This window comes from Pinus tabuliformis, chromosome J (assembly GCF_031772625.1).
Source record: "Pinus tabuliformis cultivar Carrire ecotype Pingquan chromosome J, CPIR1, whole genome shotgun sequence".
Lineage (NCBI taxonomy): Eukaryota > Viridiplantae > Streptophyta > Pinopsida > Pinales > Pinaceae > Pinus > Pinus tabuliformis.
Genome location: NC_142295.1, coordinates 577,341,324 through 577,363,313, shown reverse-complemented (window position 1 = coordinate 577,363,313; position 21,990 = coordinate 577,341,324). Strand labels below are relative to the sequence as shown.

The 21,990-nt window shown below is 37.7% G+C and overlaps 1 protein-coding gene across 2 annotated transcripts in view; it reads left to right on the top strand.

The window, feature by feature from the left end:
* LOC149228296 (uncharacterized) overlaps positions 1-21,990 on the top strand; it is a 311,074-nt gene that overhangs the window by 185,267 nt on the left and 103,817 nt on the right. Inside the window, exon 5 of one of the 2 annotated variants that reach the window (XM_089375669.1) lies at positions 13,498-13,550. The exons of the other annotated variant lie outside the window; for it this stretch is intronic. Coding sequence (XP_089231795.1) covers positions 13,498-13,535 — 38 coding nt within the window. The 3' untranslated portion in view covers positions 13,536-13,550. Of the gene's footprint in view, positions 1-13,497; positions 13,551-21,990 lie in introns of those variants that run through there. 2 annotated transcript variants of the gene reach the window in all.

The window sequence follows — 21,990 nt, the reverse complement described above, 5'->3', positions numbered from 1 at the left end:
AATTAATATTTTTAATGGAGTTCCTATGTCTAAACTTGGAAAGGGGGGACATAACTCACTTTTTGAATAAAGTCACTCCCTAGTAGCACAACGTTGTAACTTAAAAGGGGAGCCAAGGGGGGCCAAAGGACCACATAGAGAAGGGGCCCACATAGACACTTGGAGGGACTACGCAGATGAAAAAGGAGTACGTGGAAAGAGAGAGGCTACGTTGGAGGAGGTGGGCCTTAGGGTTTTGAGAGAGGCCAACGCTATAAAGGAGAGAGGAGCCTCCTCATTTTGGAGTATTCGATTATGTTGCATTTGAGCTAGTCACTCCGACTTAGAGCACGCTAGCTGTTTAGCCTGTCTGTAGCACTGTTTAGTGCATCGAGTGTCTCCGTTCGGAGATCTCACCCTTAGCCTCGGGGGACTTCGAGTGCCTGCTCAGGCAAGGTAGTTTCATCAATATTTTGCAAGAGGAATGATCTCTGGAGTTGAGGAGGAACTAAGCATTTTGATGACTGCGCAGTTTTGAGAGGGGAGGACACAGTCTCTTTTGGTAGGAGCTTCAGATTGGGTTTTTGTGGAGGATTTGAGCTTAGAGATTGAGCAAGGGATCAACCCTTGCATATTGGAGGATTTTGGGAGAGTTTCGGGTAGAGTTTTGGAGGATTCTCTTCGGGAGCAGCGCAGAGCCTTGAGGGATAGCATAGATCCTCAAGGGGATGATTTTTGGGGGTCAGCTATTTTAGAAAAGCTTTCTGGGATTTTATGGGTTTATTGAGTAGAGGCTGATTCCAGAGTTTCGGCATTTTCTGAGGAGGGAAACAACCCCAAATCCTCACTTGATTCCAGCAGTGACAACAACACAGCAGTTCTCCGGCAGCTTCGACGTAGTTCAGAGAGGCCATTTCCTTACCGTTCTGAGTGTATTTCTTCACTTGCCTTGTGCAAGTCAAGGTGCTATCTTTCTGATCACCTCTTGTACTCTTTCCATTACTCAGTATAATAAAATGGCTTAACATTTCTCTCTGCATTTCTCGAGTATCTGCTTATATTCCATGTATACATTATTGTATGTTGCACTACTATTATTTTTATCTCTTTGAGCTTCTCGACGACTATACCACTTGTGTGTTTTTCTCCTATACTCTTAGACAGAGTCTGGAAAGGGCCAGGTAGCCTCCAGATCTTGTCCTCTTTTCAGAGGCGACATATCTGGTAAATGCCCTCCTAGTCCATCTCTGGTTGGAGTTTGCTTGTGTTAGAGGGATATCCCTAATAAGGGATATTACAGAGGCGGATCAAGTCATGTTTTAATTTTAGTCGTTGATTAGAGACTTAATCTCGGCCATTGAAGACTCAACAGGAAAAGTATAAAATGGAGGCTTGGGGTTCATTTGGAAACACACACAGAGAGATTGAGGAAATTGATTTTCTGAGGTGAGAAGTTCTCGGGGGGAGCATAAATGTTGTCTGTCACGCAAAATCTAAAATTGTCGGGAACAACTGGAACTGTCGGAACAATTGGGATAGCTGACGCAGATGGCAGAAGAGGTGACACAGAGCCTACGCAGGGCCAACACAGAAATAACTAGGGTTAGCCAGTCTTGTGCCGGATCAGCCGAAATTCTGCTGGGTGAAGTGAGGTAAAACTCACTCAGATTTTCTGCCAGTATTTTCTCTGTAAAGGATTGCTAGATGAGCATCCTAGATTTGTATTCAGATATTTCTCTTGCATAATAATAAACCCTCAGAACTGCTGCACCGGTTTTCTCGCATTGGGTTTTTTCGAGGACTATTGTGTCCAAAAATAAGTGTGTCCTATGTATCTTGTTCTTTGCTCTATTTTCTGTTTCATGAGATCAAATATTTAATTAGTGTAGGCTGCAGAAGTAATTTGCTTCAGTATTCAGAAGAATAACTTGATGAATGTAATTTAAAAATCAAGTAGGTGAAGTAGATTCAGATTTGCTGCAGTAGGGGTTCCTTCGAGTCTAGGAATTTTCACACCATGCTCTATAGTTGGTGGCTCCTTCTAGTTTGTTTTCTGTCTTCATTGATGTGGCCATAATAGTCCTTCCTCTTATGTTCTTCTTTGAAACCTTATCTTAACCCTTTCTTCAATAAATCTTCAAATTGTCTTTTTCTTCTTCTTTCACCTTAGCTCTGAAACCATGTTAGAAAATCAGAAAGCCAGAAATATTTTCTTATGTTGACAATTACTTGTGATATTCTTATATTCTTATTAGCTTTCTTTATGTTTTTTTTTATCTTCTTCTCATTAAGCAATCATCAAACCAAAAGCATGAAGATCAATGGCACCAAAAGTAGGCACTTTGCCAGGGCTAAAACCCTTATGTAGAGGAAAACCCAGTCAAACTCTTCCACTAATAGATTCAAATCAAATTGAGACAAACCAAGACCTTTGACTAGACCAAAAGACCTTCCTCACTCCACCAAGTCAGCCTTCCAAGATGAATATGCAAACTTCAGTAGTCTCTTCTCATCAACCAACTTCAATCCAACTGCGACCCAGAATTTTGGCCTTCCAATTCCCAAAATTTTAGCCCTACTGCAGATCCGAAATTTCAGCCTTCCTATAGCTACTTAGAAACTCGCACATGTGGCAGAAAAGAGAGATTTTCGGCTTCTTTTTAGCTTGACAAGTGTCTCCTTCTTCGTAGGGTTTTCTCCTTCACTTTAGGTATTTCACTCTCCTTTTTCTTCTCCTGCAACTGCAGATCGAACTTGCTTGTCTTGTACTCCAAATGAGGTCGAGTTGCTGCCTATATAATGTGGTTTGAGGCTCTTGTTGAGGCCAACTTGTCTTTAATGAGGCCGGCTTGTCTTCTTTGAGGCCGACTTGGTGGAGGAGGCTTATTCGACCCAATTTACATCAAAAATAATTTTCCTTCTTGACAAATGAAGCCCAAAAAGGGTCTATTACATGATGACATGGACTAGGACTTATGACATAAACCCTAGAAGCCTACAATGGAGGCTTTGACTTAAAAATAAAATAATAAAGCATGAAACCCATGCTTAATAAATAATTTTCTTTTATAATAAAATTTCTCTTTCTTTTGACAAATAAATTACATCATGACTCAAATACAATTATGAAGATCGACACTAGTTACATTCTTCAACACCATGGAGACCACTTTGTGGTGCCCCAAATGGATTTTGGGACCACAAGGAGCCATTGAGGGCTGACCCTTAAATCATGATTTATACATGCTTCTACATCATATTTGGCACCTTAGCACTTGGACATGGCATTTGGAGGCTATTCTATGCATGGCATTAGCTCTAGAAGCCTAGTAGTTCACACATGTGGGCTTGTTTGAACATTTATGATGTGAGCTAGTGGGTTGGCTTGTAACCCAAGCATGTTTAGTGATCAAACTTTATTCTAGGGGCTTTTAGGCTAATATTAGGCTTTGTCCTCCTCATATACATAAAAGAGAGGATCATTTCATTTGGATCATCATCACTTGGACTATTTGACCTTCCTTAGTGTTAGAAAATCAGAAAGGCAAAAATATTTTCTTATGTTGACAATTACTTGTGATATTCTTATATTCTTATTAGCTTTCTTTATGTTCTTCTCATCAAGCAATCATCAAATAAAAAATATGAAGATCAATGACAACAATTGAGACAAACCAAGACCTTAGACCTAATCAAAATACCTTCCTCACTCCACCAAGTCAACCTTCCAAGATGATCAACCAAATACCAAAAGTCAACTTTAGTCAAACTGCTTCAACCCAACTTCAACTTATAATTTTGGTCCTCCAACTTCAGAATTTTGGCCCTATTGTAGCCTTGCAACTTCGACCCTCCAGCTTTAGATTTTCGTACGTGTGAGACAAAAGAGAGAGAAAATGAGGTTCTTCCTTCTTTGCTTATAGTTTCTTCGTCTTTTAGGCTTCTTCACTCCTTCCTATTTCACACTTCCTATTGCATATCAAATTGCTTGATTGTCTCTCCCAAATAAGTCGAGTAGTTGCCTATTTATAGTGGTTTCTGGCTCCCATTTAGGCCGACTTGTCTTCCTTGAGGCCGACTTGGTGGAGGAGGCCTAATTGACTTATTTTACATCAAAATAATTTTCTTTCTTGATAGATAAAGCCCAAGAAGGGTCTATTACATGATGACAAAGACTAGGACTCAAGACATAAACCCTAGAAGCCTACAATGGAGGTTTTGACCTAAAAATACTAAAGCATGAAACCCATGCTTAATAATTTTTCTTTTATAATACTTTTTTTTTCTTTTCTTTTGACAAATAAATTACATCATGACTCAAATACAATTATGAAAACTGACACTAGTTACATTTTTCAACACTTAGGAGGATTTTAGCTTCTTTTATCTTTTTGGAGAGATGTGATCTATGGAATGCTTTGCATATTGTAGCTACTTTCTTGTCTTTGGAGAAGTTACCTTGGATAAATATTGGATTATACGTGCATTTCATCTTGTAAGCGATCTTTGTTATTGAAGATTTTTTTTGATTTAATATCTAATGTATGGAATGTAATGGTTATCTAGGGTTTTCCTATTCCACCATTGATTATTGAAGATTAATTGTATAAAATCTAGATATCCTAATTGTATGCATTACTCATGTATGGAATGTGAATGATAATCCCCTTGGTGAACTCTTGCCATAGCTCTCCCAAGTGTGTTTCATCCCTCACAAAGATAATAGCTAGTGTTTTGGTGCTAGGGCATCAAAACATCTTTACTCCTTTGCAAGATTTAACAAATCTTTAACACCCATAGACTCCATCAACCTAGGGACTAGGCACGGGCTTTGTCATTTTGGTGATCAAGCTTCTTTTCATCCATAAATTGAACTTTGCTCTCCATATCTCTCTATTTTCAGTCCTCTAAGAGAGAAAATTTTAGGAGTAAAGGGATTTAACATCAAGATCATACTTGGTTGCATGGAAAATTTTAGGGGCGAATTTTCGCCCTTGGGCTAAATTAAGGGGTTTTATATTTTTATTGGGCGAATATTTTGTAGCATCGTACATTGTTACAAATCGCCTCATATTTATTTTATTAAAAAATAAGGTATGGAGGTTAGCCCACCTTATTTTAAGGGAGAGGTTAAAAAAAGTAAATTTAGCCCTTGAAATTAAGAGTTACAATCTTCCATTTGCCCTCATTTTCATGAAAATGTATTTATGGTAGTTATAAATAAAAATATAAATATAGTGGAGGTATGGTAAATAAATAAAATCTCTTTTTATACTTACTCCAAAGGTATGGTAAATAAATAAAAATACAAATAAACTAGAGGTATGGTAAATAAATAAAACCTATTTTTATATTTAGTCCATAACCCTTTGTCTATTTAAGAAGGCTCAAAAACGAGGTTTCATTTAAGTGAATCCTATGGGCCAAATACCATATTTATAAAAGAGGTATGGTAAATTAATAAAAATATAAATAAACGAGAGGTATGGTAAATAAATAAAACATTTTTTTATATTTACTCCATATGTCACCTTATATTTATGAATAGGCAAGCGTGTAAATAAATAAAAATATAAATAAAGTGGAGGTATGGTAAATAAATAAAACCTCTTTCTATATTTAGTCCATAACCCTCTTTCTATTTAAGAAGGCTCAAAAAAGAGGTTTTATTTAATTGAATCCTATGGGCCAAATACCATATTTATAAAAGAGGTATGGTAAATTAATAAAAATATAAATAAACGAGAGGTATGGTAAATAAATAAAACATTTTTTATATTTACTCCATAAGCCACCTTATATTTACGAACACTCAAAAAATGTGTTATATTTAGGTGAAGCCTATGGGCCAAATTATTATTAATACCATGCAAAAAAACATTATTAACCCTAATATTAGTATTAATAAAAATAAAGATGGCACATGGTATTGACCCATGGTATTCACATGGAATGCAACGTATTTAAAAGGGGGAATTAAACTAGCATAGATCCATCTTTACTCTGGATCAAATATCATGATATACAAACTAACATAGAGTGAAAAAATATTTGATCCCTCTCGGGGCTTGGTAGATCAAGAGTAAAAATGGATCTTGTAATTTAATGTCACTTAAACATTTTAACTTGGTTAAAATAAAAAAATAGAATAAAAATCAATTATTAATTTTATTAATTTTTATAAATTACTAATATGTGTTTTTAAGCTCCAGATTTATGATAACCCATGGTATTGACCCATGGTAATACCATGGTATTCATGTGAGCATAGACTATTTAAAGGGGAAATTTTATCAGCTTAGATCCATCTTAATTCCGGGTCTACCAAGTGCTAGGAGGGATAAATAGATTTCATCCCTCTAAGAGTGGTAGATGTGGAGTTAAGATGGACATAGGTTGGTTTTTATGGTAATGAAGATATTAAATAGACTTAGGAAATTATATTGTAAAAAGAATCTTAAGGTGAATGATTAAAGCTACATTTAGTCACTTCACAAAATTTAGTAAAAAATACCGCTATCTCCATTAATATTGGTTTTTATGATTTAGCAAAAAAAAATTCAAAACAATGAAATCTTAACTCTTTCCGCATCACCCTCGCAGAAGAGAGATAGTCGCTGCCCAGATTTCCCACCATTTTTCAAACATTCTCACTATGATATCTTCATGAAAAAGTTAAGGTACTGATCTTGGATTAGTTGTTTGAAAAATATGCTGGTTTGTACAACCTTTCATCTTCTCTGCTATTTTTAGTTTGTCATAATGATCTGTAGGGGTTGGGTCACTGCACCGTATTGTCCTAAAATGCGGAGATTGTGCACCAAAAAGGAAATTAATCCACATGTTACAACGTTGTTAAAAATGGTACGAAGGTAGTGAATTATGCTAATAAGAAATTTATATTGGGAGAGACGTAATTAAATTTTATTATTTAATTGAAGATTTCCAATTAAAATAATAATAAATCTACATTTAAATATTTATATATTGATTGGAAGGCTTCTGACAACGGTCACTTCTTTCCATTAGATCCCCTTCAGGCCTTTGGGATACCTACTACTACATTATATTATATAGTTGGGGCTTGCTACTTGTTGGCGTGTTGGGGTAAACAAACTTGATGTGTTTTTATTTTTTATTTTTTTTAATCTCGCAATTGGAGTCTATGGAATAAGAAAGAAATTTGATAGTTTGGCAAAAGTGGTAGAGAAAACATTAATCTCTCCTACCATGACAAACATGGCCACTAAAACTTGCAACATTGTTTGTAGGAAGTGAAAATTATGTTTCTTTTTCCCAAACATGTATGTTAGTATATTACAGTTTAATGAATATGTTTTATTATTATCATATATGGTTTCATACTTTAACAAAACGTTCGCCAAGACTTCACAATGTTTTATTATTCAGTGAACGATTTTATAATTTAGTGAAAGATTCACCATGACTTTATAAGATAATATAATCTGGTGAGAGATTTGCCATATATATATATATATATATATATATACACATATTATATTAGTGATAAAATCGCCTCCCATTTTTCCTATGTATCATGGGGATTCGCCCATTTATTATACATATAAATTTAGGGTGGTTCTTAAAATTTTCCTTGCTTGGTTGCCTCAAAATCAACCTTCTTTGTGGCTAATCCATCCATTCTTAGCCTTGATTTCTCTTGCCCTAGATATTTTCCCTAGGAGAAACGTTAGTTTGGTTAAGCTTCAACTTGAGAGCTTCTTGAAGGTTTCATATTCCATTGGATTGCTAATACTCATTGTTGGAAACCTTTTCCTTGGTACCTTGACCTAAGGATATCCCATTTTGCGTGCTATCGCTCAAGCCCTAGGTCCAACGTGCCCTAGATTGGTCTCTCTAAGGGATGCGAATTGCCTCTTCATCATTGTTTGAACCTTTTACTTAAGTTGAGCCATCCTTTGGAAGCCTAGTGTCACCTTAAGCTTCTAAGCCTAGAGTATCTCTTGTAGGTGGCCTTATATCGAGACTCCTCCCATTGGTGAAAATCCATAAAGAGTGGGGGGTATTGGCTGTGGTGACAGTGGGCCATTAACTCATTGTTGTCACTTGGTCTAGTGCTTACCTTGTAGAGCACCCCTTTATAAGGCTTGCCAGATTTTGAGGCAACAAAGCCCTCCTTCCTTAATCGTGTTGTAATCATTGGGTTTATTGAAGGATATTTTGTTGTTGTAATGTCTTGGTTAGATTTGTTCACTCAACCTAACTAGGGTTTGATGGCCAAGTGTGCGACATCATGGGTCTCTTGATCTTTGGTGATATTGTATTTGAAGATTGGTGTATTTTTGGTTGTTCATTCTATAAAGAAGGTTTCCTACTCTTGTGTACTTCATTTGCAGTCACATATGTGGTTGTCCCTTAATTATTCATGGTTGCACATTATTACTTGGTTCGTTTTGTACTTGTGGTGAGGAACATCTAGGGAAGAGTCCTCCATTAACTTTTTGAGTATTGAACTATATCCATATGGCTAGTTTGAACATGCTTCTAATAGCTTTTTTGTGTCTTCTTCCCTATTGTTCGAGCCTTAATGATTGTTGATCTTAACTCCATCACACATCAGATAGGCACTAGTATTGACAATCCACTTCTACTCTAGGGTTTCCTCCTTGATGTGGAGGAGAGCTAGCCTAAAGTGTTAGGAAGAGTTGTTGTGGTGGTTTGGAGCAACCTTCCTAAGTGCCTCTAGGGTTGCACGTCATTTATGGACTTGAATATCTTTGAGTGCAAGTCTAGGAGGTAATACATTACATGGGTGAGGGAAGGTGTAGAGAATATGGGTCTCAAGGAAGCAATGAAGAATTGTTTTTGGATAGAGGTTGGTCATAGAGACGTGATGCATAGACATGGCATGTATATCTATGCCAAAGCAAGTTAGGGAATCCCTCCTCTCTTTTAGAGTATATTTTCTTACAATGTACAAACAAAAACATACTTTTTTGTGTTGTGGTGAGGTCATTGAATGCGATGTTTACTTTTGTTCGGGCTTCAAGTTTAAGCAAAGTTAAGGATTGGTTTCCTCTCCTTTTGATGGAATTCATGGTGTGTTGGAGCCGGAATTTGGAGATAGTTATGCTTATAGAAGGCATTGGGTTGGTTATAGGTATTACTATTGTGGTTGAGGATGTGGAAATTTCAAGAATTGGGCAATTAATGCAATTTTTGAAATTTGACCTCATTCAATTGAGGTTTGTTGGATTTAATCCTTGCGAAATTTCAGTCATGGGGCTGATATGAAATATTGAATTACAAACGTAATATTTCACTTCCCTTCAACCCAATTTTAGTTGGTAGATGAGGAGAATAAATACCATGTGAGTGTATTTCAATACCACAATGCTGCAACACTTAGGGCACACTTTTCAAGGTATATAATAGATTTGGAATGTCTTATTATATAGATTATAACAACAAATTTGCTTCTTTATCTTATGGATATGTGTTATATCACTTAACCAATTCAACTCTATGTTATGTTAAATCAACACAAACAACTAGGGTTGAGATGTAGTCAATCAAGAAGATAACATAAGCTAAAAATTGAATTTGTAGGTGCACAACATTTGGCTAGCTAGAAACTTCATCATATATATATATATATATAAGATGAAGACAAGTACATACCACAACTTCATCATAATGTGGTACAAGTCAAGCTCTTCAAACCCTAGTTAGGGAAATCATAAAAAAACCGTAGTCACTAACTCCTAGCTAGGAATCACTCCCAACCAAAGTTGGTCACTCAAGCAAAGATCTTCCACTTGTTAGCTTCAACATTGGCAAGTCCTTCATGGCACTTCCAACAAGCTTGTATTACATAAAATCTTGACACAAGCATTCTTACCTTCCTTACAATTTACAAACCCTAGCCATGTTGCATCACACAAGCACATGGTAGGGCATCTATAGCACTAGCCTCCAAATCTACATGTTCATTGTAGGGTTTGAATTCTCAAACCCTAGATCTTCTACTTTTGTTTCAACACAAGCATCAAGACCTCCATGGAACATTAAGAATGCCACAACTAAGTCTTCTTCCAAGCAAAGCATCATACCAAACTCAAGACTCATCAAGTTGGTTTCTCCATGATCTTACCCTAGTTTCTCATTCCATAAGAACTATCGATGTTTGTATTTTCGATAGGTACTTCTACACAAGGATAAGTGTCTAGGCGTGTAGTTGTCTAATTGACCCTTAACCTTCACAATTGCTTTATTTAAGTAATTCCTTTTGATGAATCTCAACTATTGATCTCAAGTGATGTTGAGATTTAATCTCAACCATCAATCACTTTGGAGATTAGGGTTTTCTATTCAGTCAATAACGCAAACTTATAAAATCAAGGCCAGGCTAAGAGAAAACACACATAAGACACATTAAGCACAAGACACAATGAGTGAGATCACAACGATTGATTGGAGAAGGACATCCATTCAAGTGTGCTAGGTTTAAGGAAGGTACAAGGGGCAACAAGGGAGATCCAGATCTACCAATGAAATTGAAGGATAGGTCTAGGGCTTGATCAACTAGATAAGATCTAGGTTCTTGTTGTATGTATTTTCTTCAGTGGGCTATTTTTCCAGGAAGGGAACCCTTATAAGTTTTGAATTTAATGACTGAAGGATTGATTTGAAGGCCATAAATATTTGTGTGCATGTGATTATGAGATTGTTGTTTAATTTTCTTTTGCTGATCATTTTGTTTACGTTAAAATCCTAGCCGTGCTTTTTATTTAGTAGATTTGCATGACTAATTTGATCGGTAATAAATTACCGTGTTGCTAGGGTTAGAAAATTGAAGATGGTATCAGATCTCAACTTTGAAAATCGATCTTCGAAGTACAACCCCTTAAGAATATCCAAGAAAAAAGGTTGTTGAATTTCTTTATGACAAGATATTTACTAGAGTTATGGTACCAAGGGAAATTGTATCAGATAGAGGGACACGGTCCACATCTAAATTAATTGAAGATCTCATGAAGCTCTATAAAATCAGAGATAGACTAACTACACTTTACCATGCCCAAGCTAATGGGCAGGTTGAGGTAACAAATAAAGAACTTAAGAATATCTTGACAAAAACAGTTCAATTTCATTGCAGAAACTGGGCAAACAGATTGCCTGAAGCAGTTTGGGCATATCGTGTAACCTGGAAAATTTCAACTGGGCTCATGTCTTATGAATTAGTATATGGGAAAATGGCACTTTTACCGATAGATTTTGAAGTCAAAACTCTTCACACAACACTCGAATTGGGAATAACCCAATTAAATCAGTTAGATGGGTTTCATCAACAAACTTTACAAGATACATAAACTATGTAACAGCAAAGGGCCTGATGGCGTGATTGTTTTATTAAAACAAATCATTTCAGTCAGGTGACTCGGCATTGTTATATGACTCTAGATTCTAGGATTTCAAGGGGAAAGTTAACCACAAGATGGTTAGGGCTAGGGTTGCGGGGGAGCGCTCCCCCCTCACGCTCCCCCTCCTAATTCGTGCTCTGAGTGGGAGTGGCTCGGGAGCGCGCTCCCTAAAAAAAAAAATTGCTCCTTGGTTTTTTGGGAGCTTTTTGCAACTTTTTATTTTTGCAGTAATATTCCAATTGCAATTTTTTTTCAAAGAAACAAATAAATTTTGAGTGGGGCAGCCTAATGATCAAGCATATGGCCCTAGTAAAAGTGACATTCTCCTTAATCTTCATTTTCATCCTTTTACTTAAATTTTTAACATTATCATGAAATGACTTAGGATGTTTGAGAGTGGTTCCGACCTCATTGGATTTCATATGGAGAAAGTAGAATTTTAGATTTCATTCAAAATCCAGCACACTTATCAGTTTTTTAGAATTTCAGGATTGGGGGGATTGCAATGTTTCCATTGGATTTTGTCATGTATTAAGGTATGGAACTCGTATTTAATCATGAGCACCAATCTCTCTATGTACCTTGATGTTAGTGACATTGGTTGTCGAACTCCTCTATCATGACCCTCCTAAAAATGTATGCATCACTCAAACAAAATCTTGACTTGACATGCTATGCTTTTTCTATCTTATATTAATGCTTAGAGGGTGATATTAATGACAAAGATCCCTATACAGATCCAAAGGTAATGACAAAGATACCTCTGGATATTAATGCTTAGAGGGTGATATTAATGACAAAGATCTTGATTTTCCAACAAGACTAAAAAATTAGACATTTCTCGTGGCGGTAAGAGGCCCAAGCATTAGCAATAGATAATAGATTTACTTGTCTTTTCTAGTTTCTAGTAGTTTTTATAACTATTGACTCTTTCATATTTATTATGATATTTTTTGTAAACAATATATGACAATTTAAGTTTGAAGTTGGCAATTATAACTCATTAGTAATGAATTATGAATATGATGCTTCGTGAAAGTTGAAAGTTGTTTCATTTCATTTCATTTTATAACATTTCATTTCATGTTAGATATTATTTGTTGTAATGGTTACACTTAGCTTACAAGTACAACTTTGGTGATCAATGATGATAAATGTTATATATTGAATTTTGAAAGCTTGAAACTTTAAGATTGATGAATCATGAGACTCAATATGTTGTATGTTATTATGTTACTAACGTGTGGACGTGGTTGATGAAGATTATAACTTCTAGATGATTGTTGTTATATGGTTCAATCTTTGTTTTTTATATCTAATTCATCATTCTACATGCTTTTGTTGACATATATGTATCAAAATATAAAAAATATATATTATATAAAAACCGCTCTCGGAATCGCTCCCAAACCAGGAGCTTATGAAAATGTCGCTCCCGCCCGCTCCCCATTTTCGCTACCGCTCCCAAGAAACGTTGGTTAGGGCCTTATGAAGTACAGATTTACAAACTGAGCATCAAAATGGAACTGTCAAGTTGAGAACAATAGATGAAGAACTATTGCCATGCATCGCAAATGACCATTAACTAAAATCGTACAAGAAGCTTGCATCCAAACAAGAATTTGAATGTGGTTGAAGGCCTTTCAGGCCTCAACCATACCTGATTTGAGTGTGGTTGAAGGCCTTTCAGCCCTCAACCCTACCTGATTTTCTGTATATATTATGTCTTTACTGAAAAACGTTTCTTGTGATGAAAACCAGCAATGGCATTATGAGTAATAGTGACTTCTGAAATCCTGCAATGGAAATTTTAACTGTAAAAAGAAAAAAATAATTAAGAAAAACTCTTAGAATGAAAACCAGAAATGGCATTACATGACATAGTATTGTTTGAAAACCAGAAATGGAAAACTTTACAATGGTATAACAAAAGAAAGAAAGAAAAATTCAGTGCTATTGGAAAATTTTGCAGCATAGGTTGATCTATTATATTTTCCCAATTGTTGCATAAAGTTTGTACAACAATTGCTAATGTTGAACTTTGTTTCTCTCAAGCTGAAGAAATCTTCTACAGCAGTTGATGTTATTTTGTTTTTTTCTCGTCAAGCAACAGTAACATTTTACAGCATTGTTGACTGTTGGCAACAATGACAAACACTACAAAGATTATCCGTAGCAAAGAGTCACCATAGATCATTACAAGTTCTTCATCGACTACCAGCAAGTGTTTGTTAGGTAATTCTCGGATTTTCTAAAAAACTCTCATTTATTTTGTATGCATCCAACCAACCATTTGGGTCAATCCCAAGAACAATCACTTTCTTTGGTGGGTGGTTGTACTACGTCAGAATATTCTATGCAAATGGCATTTTCCTTTTGATCATACAACTTTGCCATTGTTTTTTCATTTTTTGCCCCATTTCACTGGCTTTGCATTGCCTTTTGCTTCATTATCATGCCATAACTGTACATATTACCACATCTTTCCCACATGTCATAAATTATGTTTTGAAACTGCCATTATTGACAATTGACACTTGTACCACCACTTTATTTCCAAATGTGGGCATTAATGAATGATTGGATGAGGAGAAACCAATTATCATGGTACAAAAAGGATCTGCCGCCATATATACCTACTAGCACAACACATCCATCACATCAATAGAATAATAGTTATGAGCTGTTAATATTCAAGTTGTCAAGATAGTGTGAAAATTTCTAATACGAAATTCTACTGCAGTCACTGATTTATTTCACCTACTTATCTCTCACAATAAGTTATTTAGTATTTACTAAAGCCCTTCAGTAAACATGAAAATAAATTCTACTGTAGTTATCACATAATTACATAGAGATAATAACCAGTGTTGAAAATATCGGTATCGGCAAAATATCGGCGAGGGTCCAGAAAATATCTTATCGGCAATATCGGCGAAAATATCGGCAAGCATAAAAAATGCATAATATATTCATTTTTTTCAGATTTTTAAACATATAAAGCAATAACAACATGAAATAAACACATTGGCACATAAATATGAAGAAAGCACTGATATATATGATGTCAAATAGAAATGATACATCAAAGGCGATACCAAATCCTGCTGATCCCTGATAATTGTCCATTCAAGGACTCAAATGTGGAGAACCAATACAAAATAACATCACATATATAAAAGTATGTTATCATCATGAGTTATATGTAGCATAACAAATAAAACTAGCAACGATCTATCTGAAATCACTGCTCTCTCCCCCTTTTACAGGAAAACATGATGGGCTGTTTGCCAGGCCTGCCCCTAGTAGTAAAAGGCCCTGACCCTGCCTCTGCACCTAATGTCAAATAATGAGTGCTAGGTATAGAGCTGTGCTCTCCTATATCTATAGCAGATGGTGTTGATGCTGATGCTCCCATAGTGTCCTCCTGCTCCTTCTCCGAGTGCTGCTCATCCTCCTCTTGCTGCCCCTGTTCTAATGGATCATCTGGCTCTAACCATGAAGGTGACTCCTCCAATATGGGCTCCTCAGACTCCACCCTCTACTGAGACAATACATCAATATTGTCTAAGGAAATGGCATCTAGATCCATTGGTGCTTCTATTTGCCTCACTCGAAGTCGGATGTTGTAATGCACATACACTAAATCATTGAGGCATGTGAACTCCAACCTGTAAGAGTGTCAAAAAAACTAATGAGTCTTGACTCTTGACTCTTGACACTTGAAGGTCATAAATTAAAAATTAAAAATTACAATAAGTGTAATTGTTCAACTAAAGGCTGGAGCTCAAAGTTATACCTGTTGCGTTTTTTGCGTGTATTTTCTCAAATACACTCCAATTGCACTCACACCTTGAAGAGCTACATGTTTGACTCAAGATTCGTATGGCCAATTTCTGCAAATTTGGTGCCCTTGCACCATTGCTTCACCACCAAATATCTACAACAAAATAAAGAAATAAAAAATTCAAAAACTTAAAACATAATTAAACTTTCAAATAAAAGTTACATAATTGAATTTAAAAAATATAGAATTATAAGTAAGGAAATTCTAAATTGAAAATCCTAATTTCTAATGAGTGATGACTTGTCACTTACGTGGCATGAAGAGGGTCCTTTCCCTAATAGCATCATCAAAGCCAAATAGGCCAACACAATCCCGATAATACTGTATCTCGCGATTGATTTTGCTACGAAGCTCAGGATCAGGTACCATCCTATGAATACAGGAATGGAGCCCTTTCATCACCTCGCCATCAAAATCAAAGCCGCATTTGTATGAAAATGCGGGGTTGAGGAAGAGTGCTGCTGCATGAATGGGTCGATGATGCATCCCTGTCCACCGACTATCAATCACATCCCATAACATCATCTGCCTATCAAGGCCAACAGAACCCTTGTCTGCATAATAAGAACGAATGGTCTCCTTGGCCCTATGCATGCCCTCATACAAATAAGCCATTGCAGGCTTCTCCCCATCTACCAATTTGAGAACCTTTACTATAGGTTCACTAACTGAGCATGCTTCTTCTACCCATGCCAAAACGTCTCAGAGTACACCATTTTTGCAATGGCTTTCCTGTCCTGTCTCCTGTTGTATCTACAATTACGCCAGTCATCGGACACAAACATTTGCTTCAACTCGAACTGACATCGAAGCAAACACTGAAGAGTAATAAAGTTTGTGGCAAAACGTGTGATCGCAGGACGTCGCAACTCTTTGTTTCTAGTGAACCTCCTCATGAGGCTAAGAACAAAAGCATGGTTATAAATAAACTTTGGGACGCTCCTAGCCATATCAACTGCCTTCTTGATGAAGGAGAGTTTCCCCATATCCTCAAGCAACAAATCGAGACAATGTGCTGCACACGGAGTCTAGAACAATCTCTACCACAATGCCCACAACAACAATAACATCACACATTGGCTGCCAAAATGGATTGGTTTTGGTGATGCTGAGAGGTAAGTCGCTCCAGAAAATACACCTCCCCATGACTCTATCTACTTCTTGCTTCTCCTTTTTTTAAACAAGTGATTTTATGTCGGGTTGTGATCCATGTCTTGTTCGTGGAACAAAAAATGATGACCTCGCACTAGCAGTAGCAGGTGATGATGTGCCAGCTGTGGAGCCCCTCCCACTACCCTCAACATCAAAATCAGGAGAAGATATCCTGAAAGATCTACCTGCACGTTTAGCCTTGTTTCTTTCTGTCTCTTCCTTCTTTTTGTCTTTTTCATCAATTGCCTCAATAGTTTTTTGTATAAGCTCTGGACTAGAAACTGTACAAATCCCAACATCATGTCCACTGAGTCTAGACAAATGGTATTTCAGTCGTGTAACCCCCCCTGTCATCCTGGTCCCACACAATTTGCATGTAAGATATGCTCGATTTGTCCCATCATCAGGGTTCCCATACTCCTAAAATGGGTCCAAGGCTTTTGGAATATTTGAATTTTGTAGTGGGCTAACTCAAACCTAGGGCACCAAAAAAAAATTGGAATCAATAACTTAATAAGTAATAACCACGTCATTTTACAAAATAGTTTTTTTGCTACATTATTTGCAATTTTGCAATGTGAATTCAATGAAAAACCATAAATGACAATAAGAGGGTGTATTTGAAAGTTAAAAAAAAAATGGAGTTTGCTTTCCAAATATGGAGAAAAGTTAAAAGTTAAAAACCTTGCATTTGCTCATGGGCATGAAAATCATAGCAAATGGGAAAAAAAAAAGCAAAATGATTATAGGCAAATAGGCAAGCAAAAATAATCCTAAAACTAACAAAAAATTCATTAACATATGGGTTTATTTGAACATACCTGTTAATGGAAGAAATGAAATTGTCTCACTGTTCTTCAAGCTTAGATCAACAAAATCTTCGTCGTTGGTGGTGATAATAGCTATTCAACGCTCAAACCCTCCTTGGCAGCAAGCACATAGCTCTCCCCTTCCTTCTCCAGCAATCAGAAATGAAAATGATTGAAAAAAAGAAACAAAATCGAACTTTTATAGCCACGTGGCAATTTTTCACTGTCTCTGGGCGATTTTTTGCATCGTCGCGTGATATTTTCCCGAAATATCGCCGATATTTCGGAAATATCGTGATATTTTCGGGGAGACAAAATATTGCGATATTTTCTCGGCGATATTTCGTCTCCCTGAAAATATCGTGATATTTACGAAAATCGCCGATATCTCGGCGATATTTTCAACGCTGATAATAACAGTGATATACAACAATCAATCACATCAACAAAGTTGTTTTTGGACAATTGTCCTCGAAAAAACCCAATGTGGGAAAACTAGTGCAGTAGATGAGGGTTTTATTAATCTTCAACAACAATCTCTTTACAAGGAATTATCTCACAGAGAAACTGAGACGCTTCTGAGAGAAAACATCTGAGACAAAGTTTCTCCTCCTTCTGGAGAAGTTTTGACACCCTGGGGACCCTTCACCCACGCTTGCGTCACTTCTGCGTCACTCTGCATCAGCTTGCGTGAGGATTGCATCTCCAATGGTGTTGTCTACCTGCTCTTCCCTCTGCGCTGTAGCTCGAATGCCTTGCGTCACCTCCTCCTCAGTTACTGATTGCTACTGATGCCCTCCTCCTCCTCCACGCTGCAACTCTTCCTCTGAAATTAAACTCCTTCTCCTTGAGAATTTCCCTCGGGGTACTGAGTATTTGCCTGGTGTATCTCCAAATGACTCTCAAGTCTGCTCTTATACTTTTCCTATTGATGAATCAACAACTGAGATTAAGTCTCTAATCAACGGCTAAGATTAAAACAGACTTGATCCTCGTCTCTTAGAAGCTTTTCGCCCATATCTTTATTAATACCCATTAATATTTTTATTTTCCTAAGTTTAGACTTAGGAACCCATTAAAAATATTAATTATTTTAATAACTTCTCATCTGGGTGGAATTTCTCCAAACGATTTTTGGGTCTTGGAGATCTTATGTGTTCTAGCCCCTCCACAAAATTTCAGAGCTAGAGCACATCCGATGCTACCCAAAATCAGCACTCCTTCTTAGCGAGGAATGTGCCCTAGCAATACTTCCCAACTAAAGCATCACACTGATCCACGACATTGGTCCTCTGCGCTGTTGATGCTTGGCCAACTACCCTCATCCACTGCGCTGCTGCAACTTGTACTGCTGCCCATGACATTGTAACTGTCATTGCTACATCTGTACTGCAACACCCTTTGAATATGCTGCATCACGCTGCCCATAGCACTACCACTACTAACTGCTGCACTGCAACTCCTTATACTATCCGTTTCTGCTACTGAAATGGATTCTTCACCATCCCCATCTTCTCCCTGAAGTAAACAAACTTTGTTCTTCCTAGGGCCTTGGTGAGAATGTCTGCCACCTGTTCTCCTGTTGGGGTGTACCTCAACTGTATTGCCCCTCGTTGGACACAGTCTCTAATAAAGTGACACTTGATATCAATGTGCTTCGATCGATCATGAAAGACTGGATTCTCAGAGAGCTTGATGCAACTCTGATTATCACACAAAATACTGGTCGCTTCCATCTTTCTCCTGAATAGATTCACAAGCAATTTCCTAAGCCATATGGCTTCGCACGAAGCTGTGCTAGCTGCCATATATTCAGCTTCAGCTGAGCTCAAAGCCACGAATTTCTGTTTCCTACTACACCAGGAGGTCATTCCTGATCCAATGCTGAAACAGTGCCCAGTGGTACTTTTCCGATCAACTAGACTTCCAGCCCAATCTGCGTTAGTGAACCCACTCAACTTGATGTCATTGTCTTGGGTGTACATTAGTCCATGCTCGACAATTCCTTGTATATATCTGAGAACATGCTTGGCTGCTGCCCAGTGCGCCCTCTTTGGTTCTACCATGAACTGACTGAGGGTGTTGACAACATAACAAATGTTTGGCCTGGTATTGACCAGATACATCAGGGATCCTATGAGCTGCCTGTACAAGGTGGGATCGACTTCTTTATCTTCAGATGCATCAATCTTCTTCCAGTTGGTGATCATTAGAGTAGCCATAGGTCTACAACCCTGCATTCTGAACTTTTTCAAAATCTCTGTAGCGTATCTCCCTTGCCTAAGGAAAATTTCACCCTTCTGCTACCAAACATCCAACCCCAGGAAATAATGCATCCGTCCCAAATCCTTCATGTCGAATTTTGTGGCTAGGTTCTCCATGTAATCTTTGATGAGCCTGGATGATCTTGTCAGAAAGAGATCATCCGCATATAAAACCAGGATTAGAGGCTCATTCTCTACAACTAGATAGTAGAGGTTAGGATCTATGTCACTCTTGACGAATCTTATCTTCTGCAAGTAGCCATCAATTCGATTGTACCATGCTCTAGGTGCCTGTTTGAGCCCATACAGAGCTTTCTTCAATCTGCATCATGAGATTCTTTCTCATGTGTCTCAAAACCTTCTGGTTGTTCAATGTATACTTCTTCTTCTATCACCCCGTTCAAGAACTCGTCTTGACATCCATCTGGTGAATCTCCCACCCCATCTGAGCTGCAAGGGATATCACGGATCCAATAGAAATATACCTGGCTACTGGGGCGAAGGTTTCTTCGTAGTCTATCCCTTTTTTCTGAGCAAACCCCTTTGCCACAAACCTGGCTTTGTATTTTTCTACACTGCCATCTGCAGCGTATTTGACTTTGTAGAGCCTTCTCGACCCTACAACTGACCTGTCCTGAGGCCTAGGTACCACTTCCCAGACATCATTGACCATAATGGAACTGTATTCCTCCACCATAGCATCTACCCATACTTGATGCTGAATGACCTCTTGAAAACTAGAGGGTTCTCCAACTTGAGCCACTAAGGCTTGGTATCTGTCTGGCTATCTACGCTTCCTTTTCTTGTTTTCCTAGGCACCCCGACAAAATCCTTTGCATCTCGTAGTATTTGTTGAAGTTCCCGGCTCGCTCTACCACTGGTAGTGGGTATATCTATCTGCTCCTCCTCTTCCTGAGGCTCCACCTCTGGAGTTTTGTCTTTAGGAGAAATACTAGCGCTAGTTTCTGCTGGTCGAAGTGGTTGAACCAACGGATCATCCTTTGACTACTCTTCGGAAGGCATTTCTCGGGATTTTCTGAAGGCTCTGTCCTCCATGAACTTCACATCCCGTCGAATTATGATCTTCCTATTCCTTGGAAGATAGATTCTATATGCCTTAGCATTCTCGCTATATCCTACAAGATATCCTTTCTCCGCAGTCTGATCCAATTTCTTCCTCTTCTCTTCGGGTACATGGCAGTATGCCAAACTCCCAAATATCTTGAAATGACTCACCTCAGGCTTCTTACCGGTGAAGACACTCTCCAGAGTAATCTTACCTAATGCCCTGTGAGGAGTCCTATTCTGGATATACACTGCCGTGTTGCATGCTTCTGCCCATAGAAACTTGGGCATATCCTGATCATACAACATTGCCTTGGCTACTTCAACAATAGTCTGGTTCTTCCTTTCTGCCACTCCATTCTGCTCCAGATTATAGGGGGCTGTCCACTTTCTTCTTGTGCCTTCCCTTATGCAAAAATCAGTGAAGTCCTTGTTGATGTATTCTCCACCATTGTCTGAGCACAATATCTTTATCTTCTTTCATGTCAGATTCTCAACTAGAGCCTTGAACTCTTTGAATTGACCAAAATCCTCATCCTTGGTTTTCAGAAAGTAGATCCAAGTCTTTTTGGAATGGTCATCAATGAAAGTGACGAAATATTCGGCACCACTAAGAGCTTTTGTGGACATGGGTCCACAGATATCTGAGTGTATCAATCCTAGAACACTCTTAGCCCTATTGTTGCTTCTAGAAATTTTTGCCTTGGCGTACTTGCCTAGTGCTCATCCTCTGCATACGTCATGTTGTTTGGCACTTAATTATGGAACCCCTGATATTGTTTTCTTGAGAATTCTCAGAGCCCCATAGTGTAAGTGTCCCATCCTCCTATGCCATAGTTCATTCAAATCTTTATCCCCATTGCTGCCTATCAGTGCCATTGGAGATTCTAGTTGTAATCTATACAGCCTGTTACTTCTGATTCCAATATGGGCCTTCTTTTTCCAACTCAGGTGTTTGACATATACTTTCTCCTTAATGAAGAAAACGTCGTAGCCCTTGTTTTGAAGCTGAGATACAGAGAGTAAGTTCATGCCCAATCTTGACACATGCAACACATTGGTTGCTTGAAGCCGATCCCTTGCTTCTGTTTGAAAGACTACAATACCTCTTCTTATGGGGGTACACTTTGTCTTATTTCCCATGGTGATCTGAAAATTCATCCTTTGTTCTTGATAATTCGAAAAACATTCTCGTATTCCTGTCATATGCTAGGAAGCTCCACTATCTATATACCAAACCTGAGAGGAGGCAGAGCTTGCTAGGCAAGCAACTTCTTCTTCCAGTTTGGAAGCTAACATAGAATAATCGTGATCCATGTTCTTCGTGTTTTCTTCTTTCTCTGGAGAGCTGCGTAAGTCCCTTTGAGTTGATGCCTCGACATCATGCTTCTGACTCATAGCAGATTCTTCTATCTTGTTGCCCGATCTGCTCTGATACCATGTGAAAATTTCTAATACGAAATTCTACT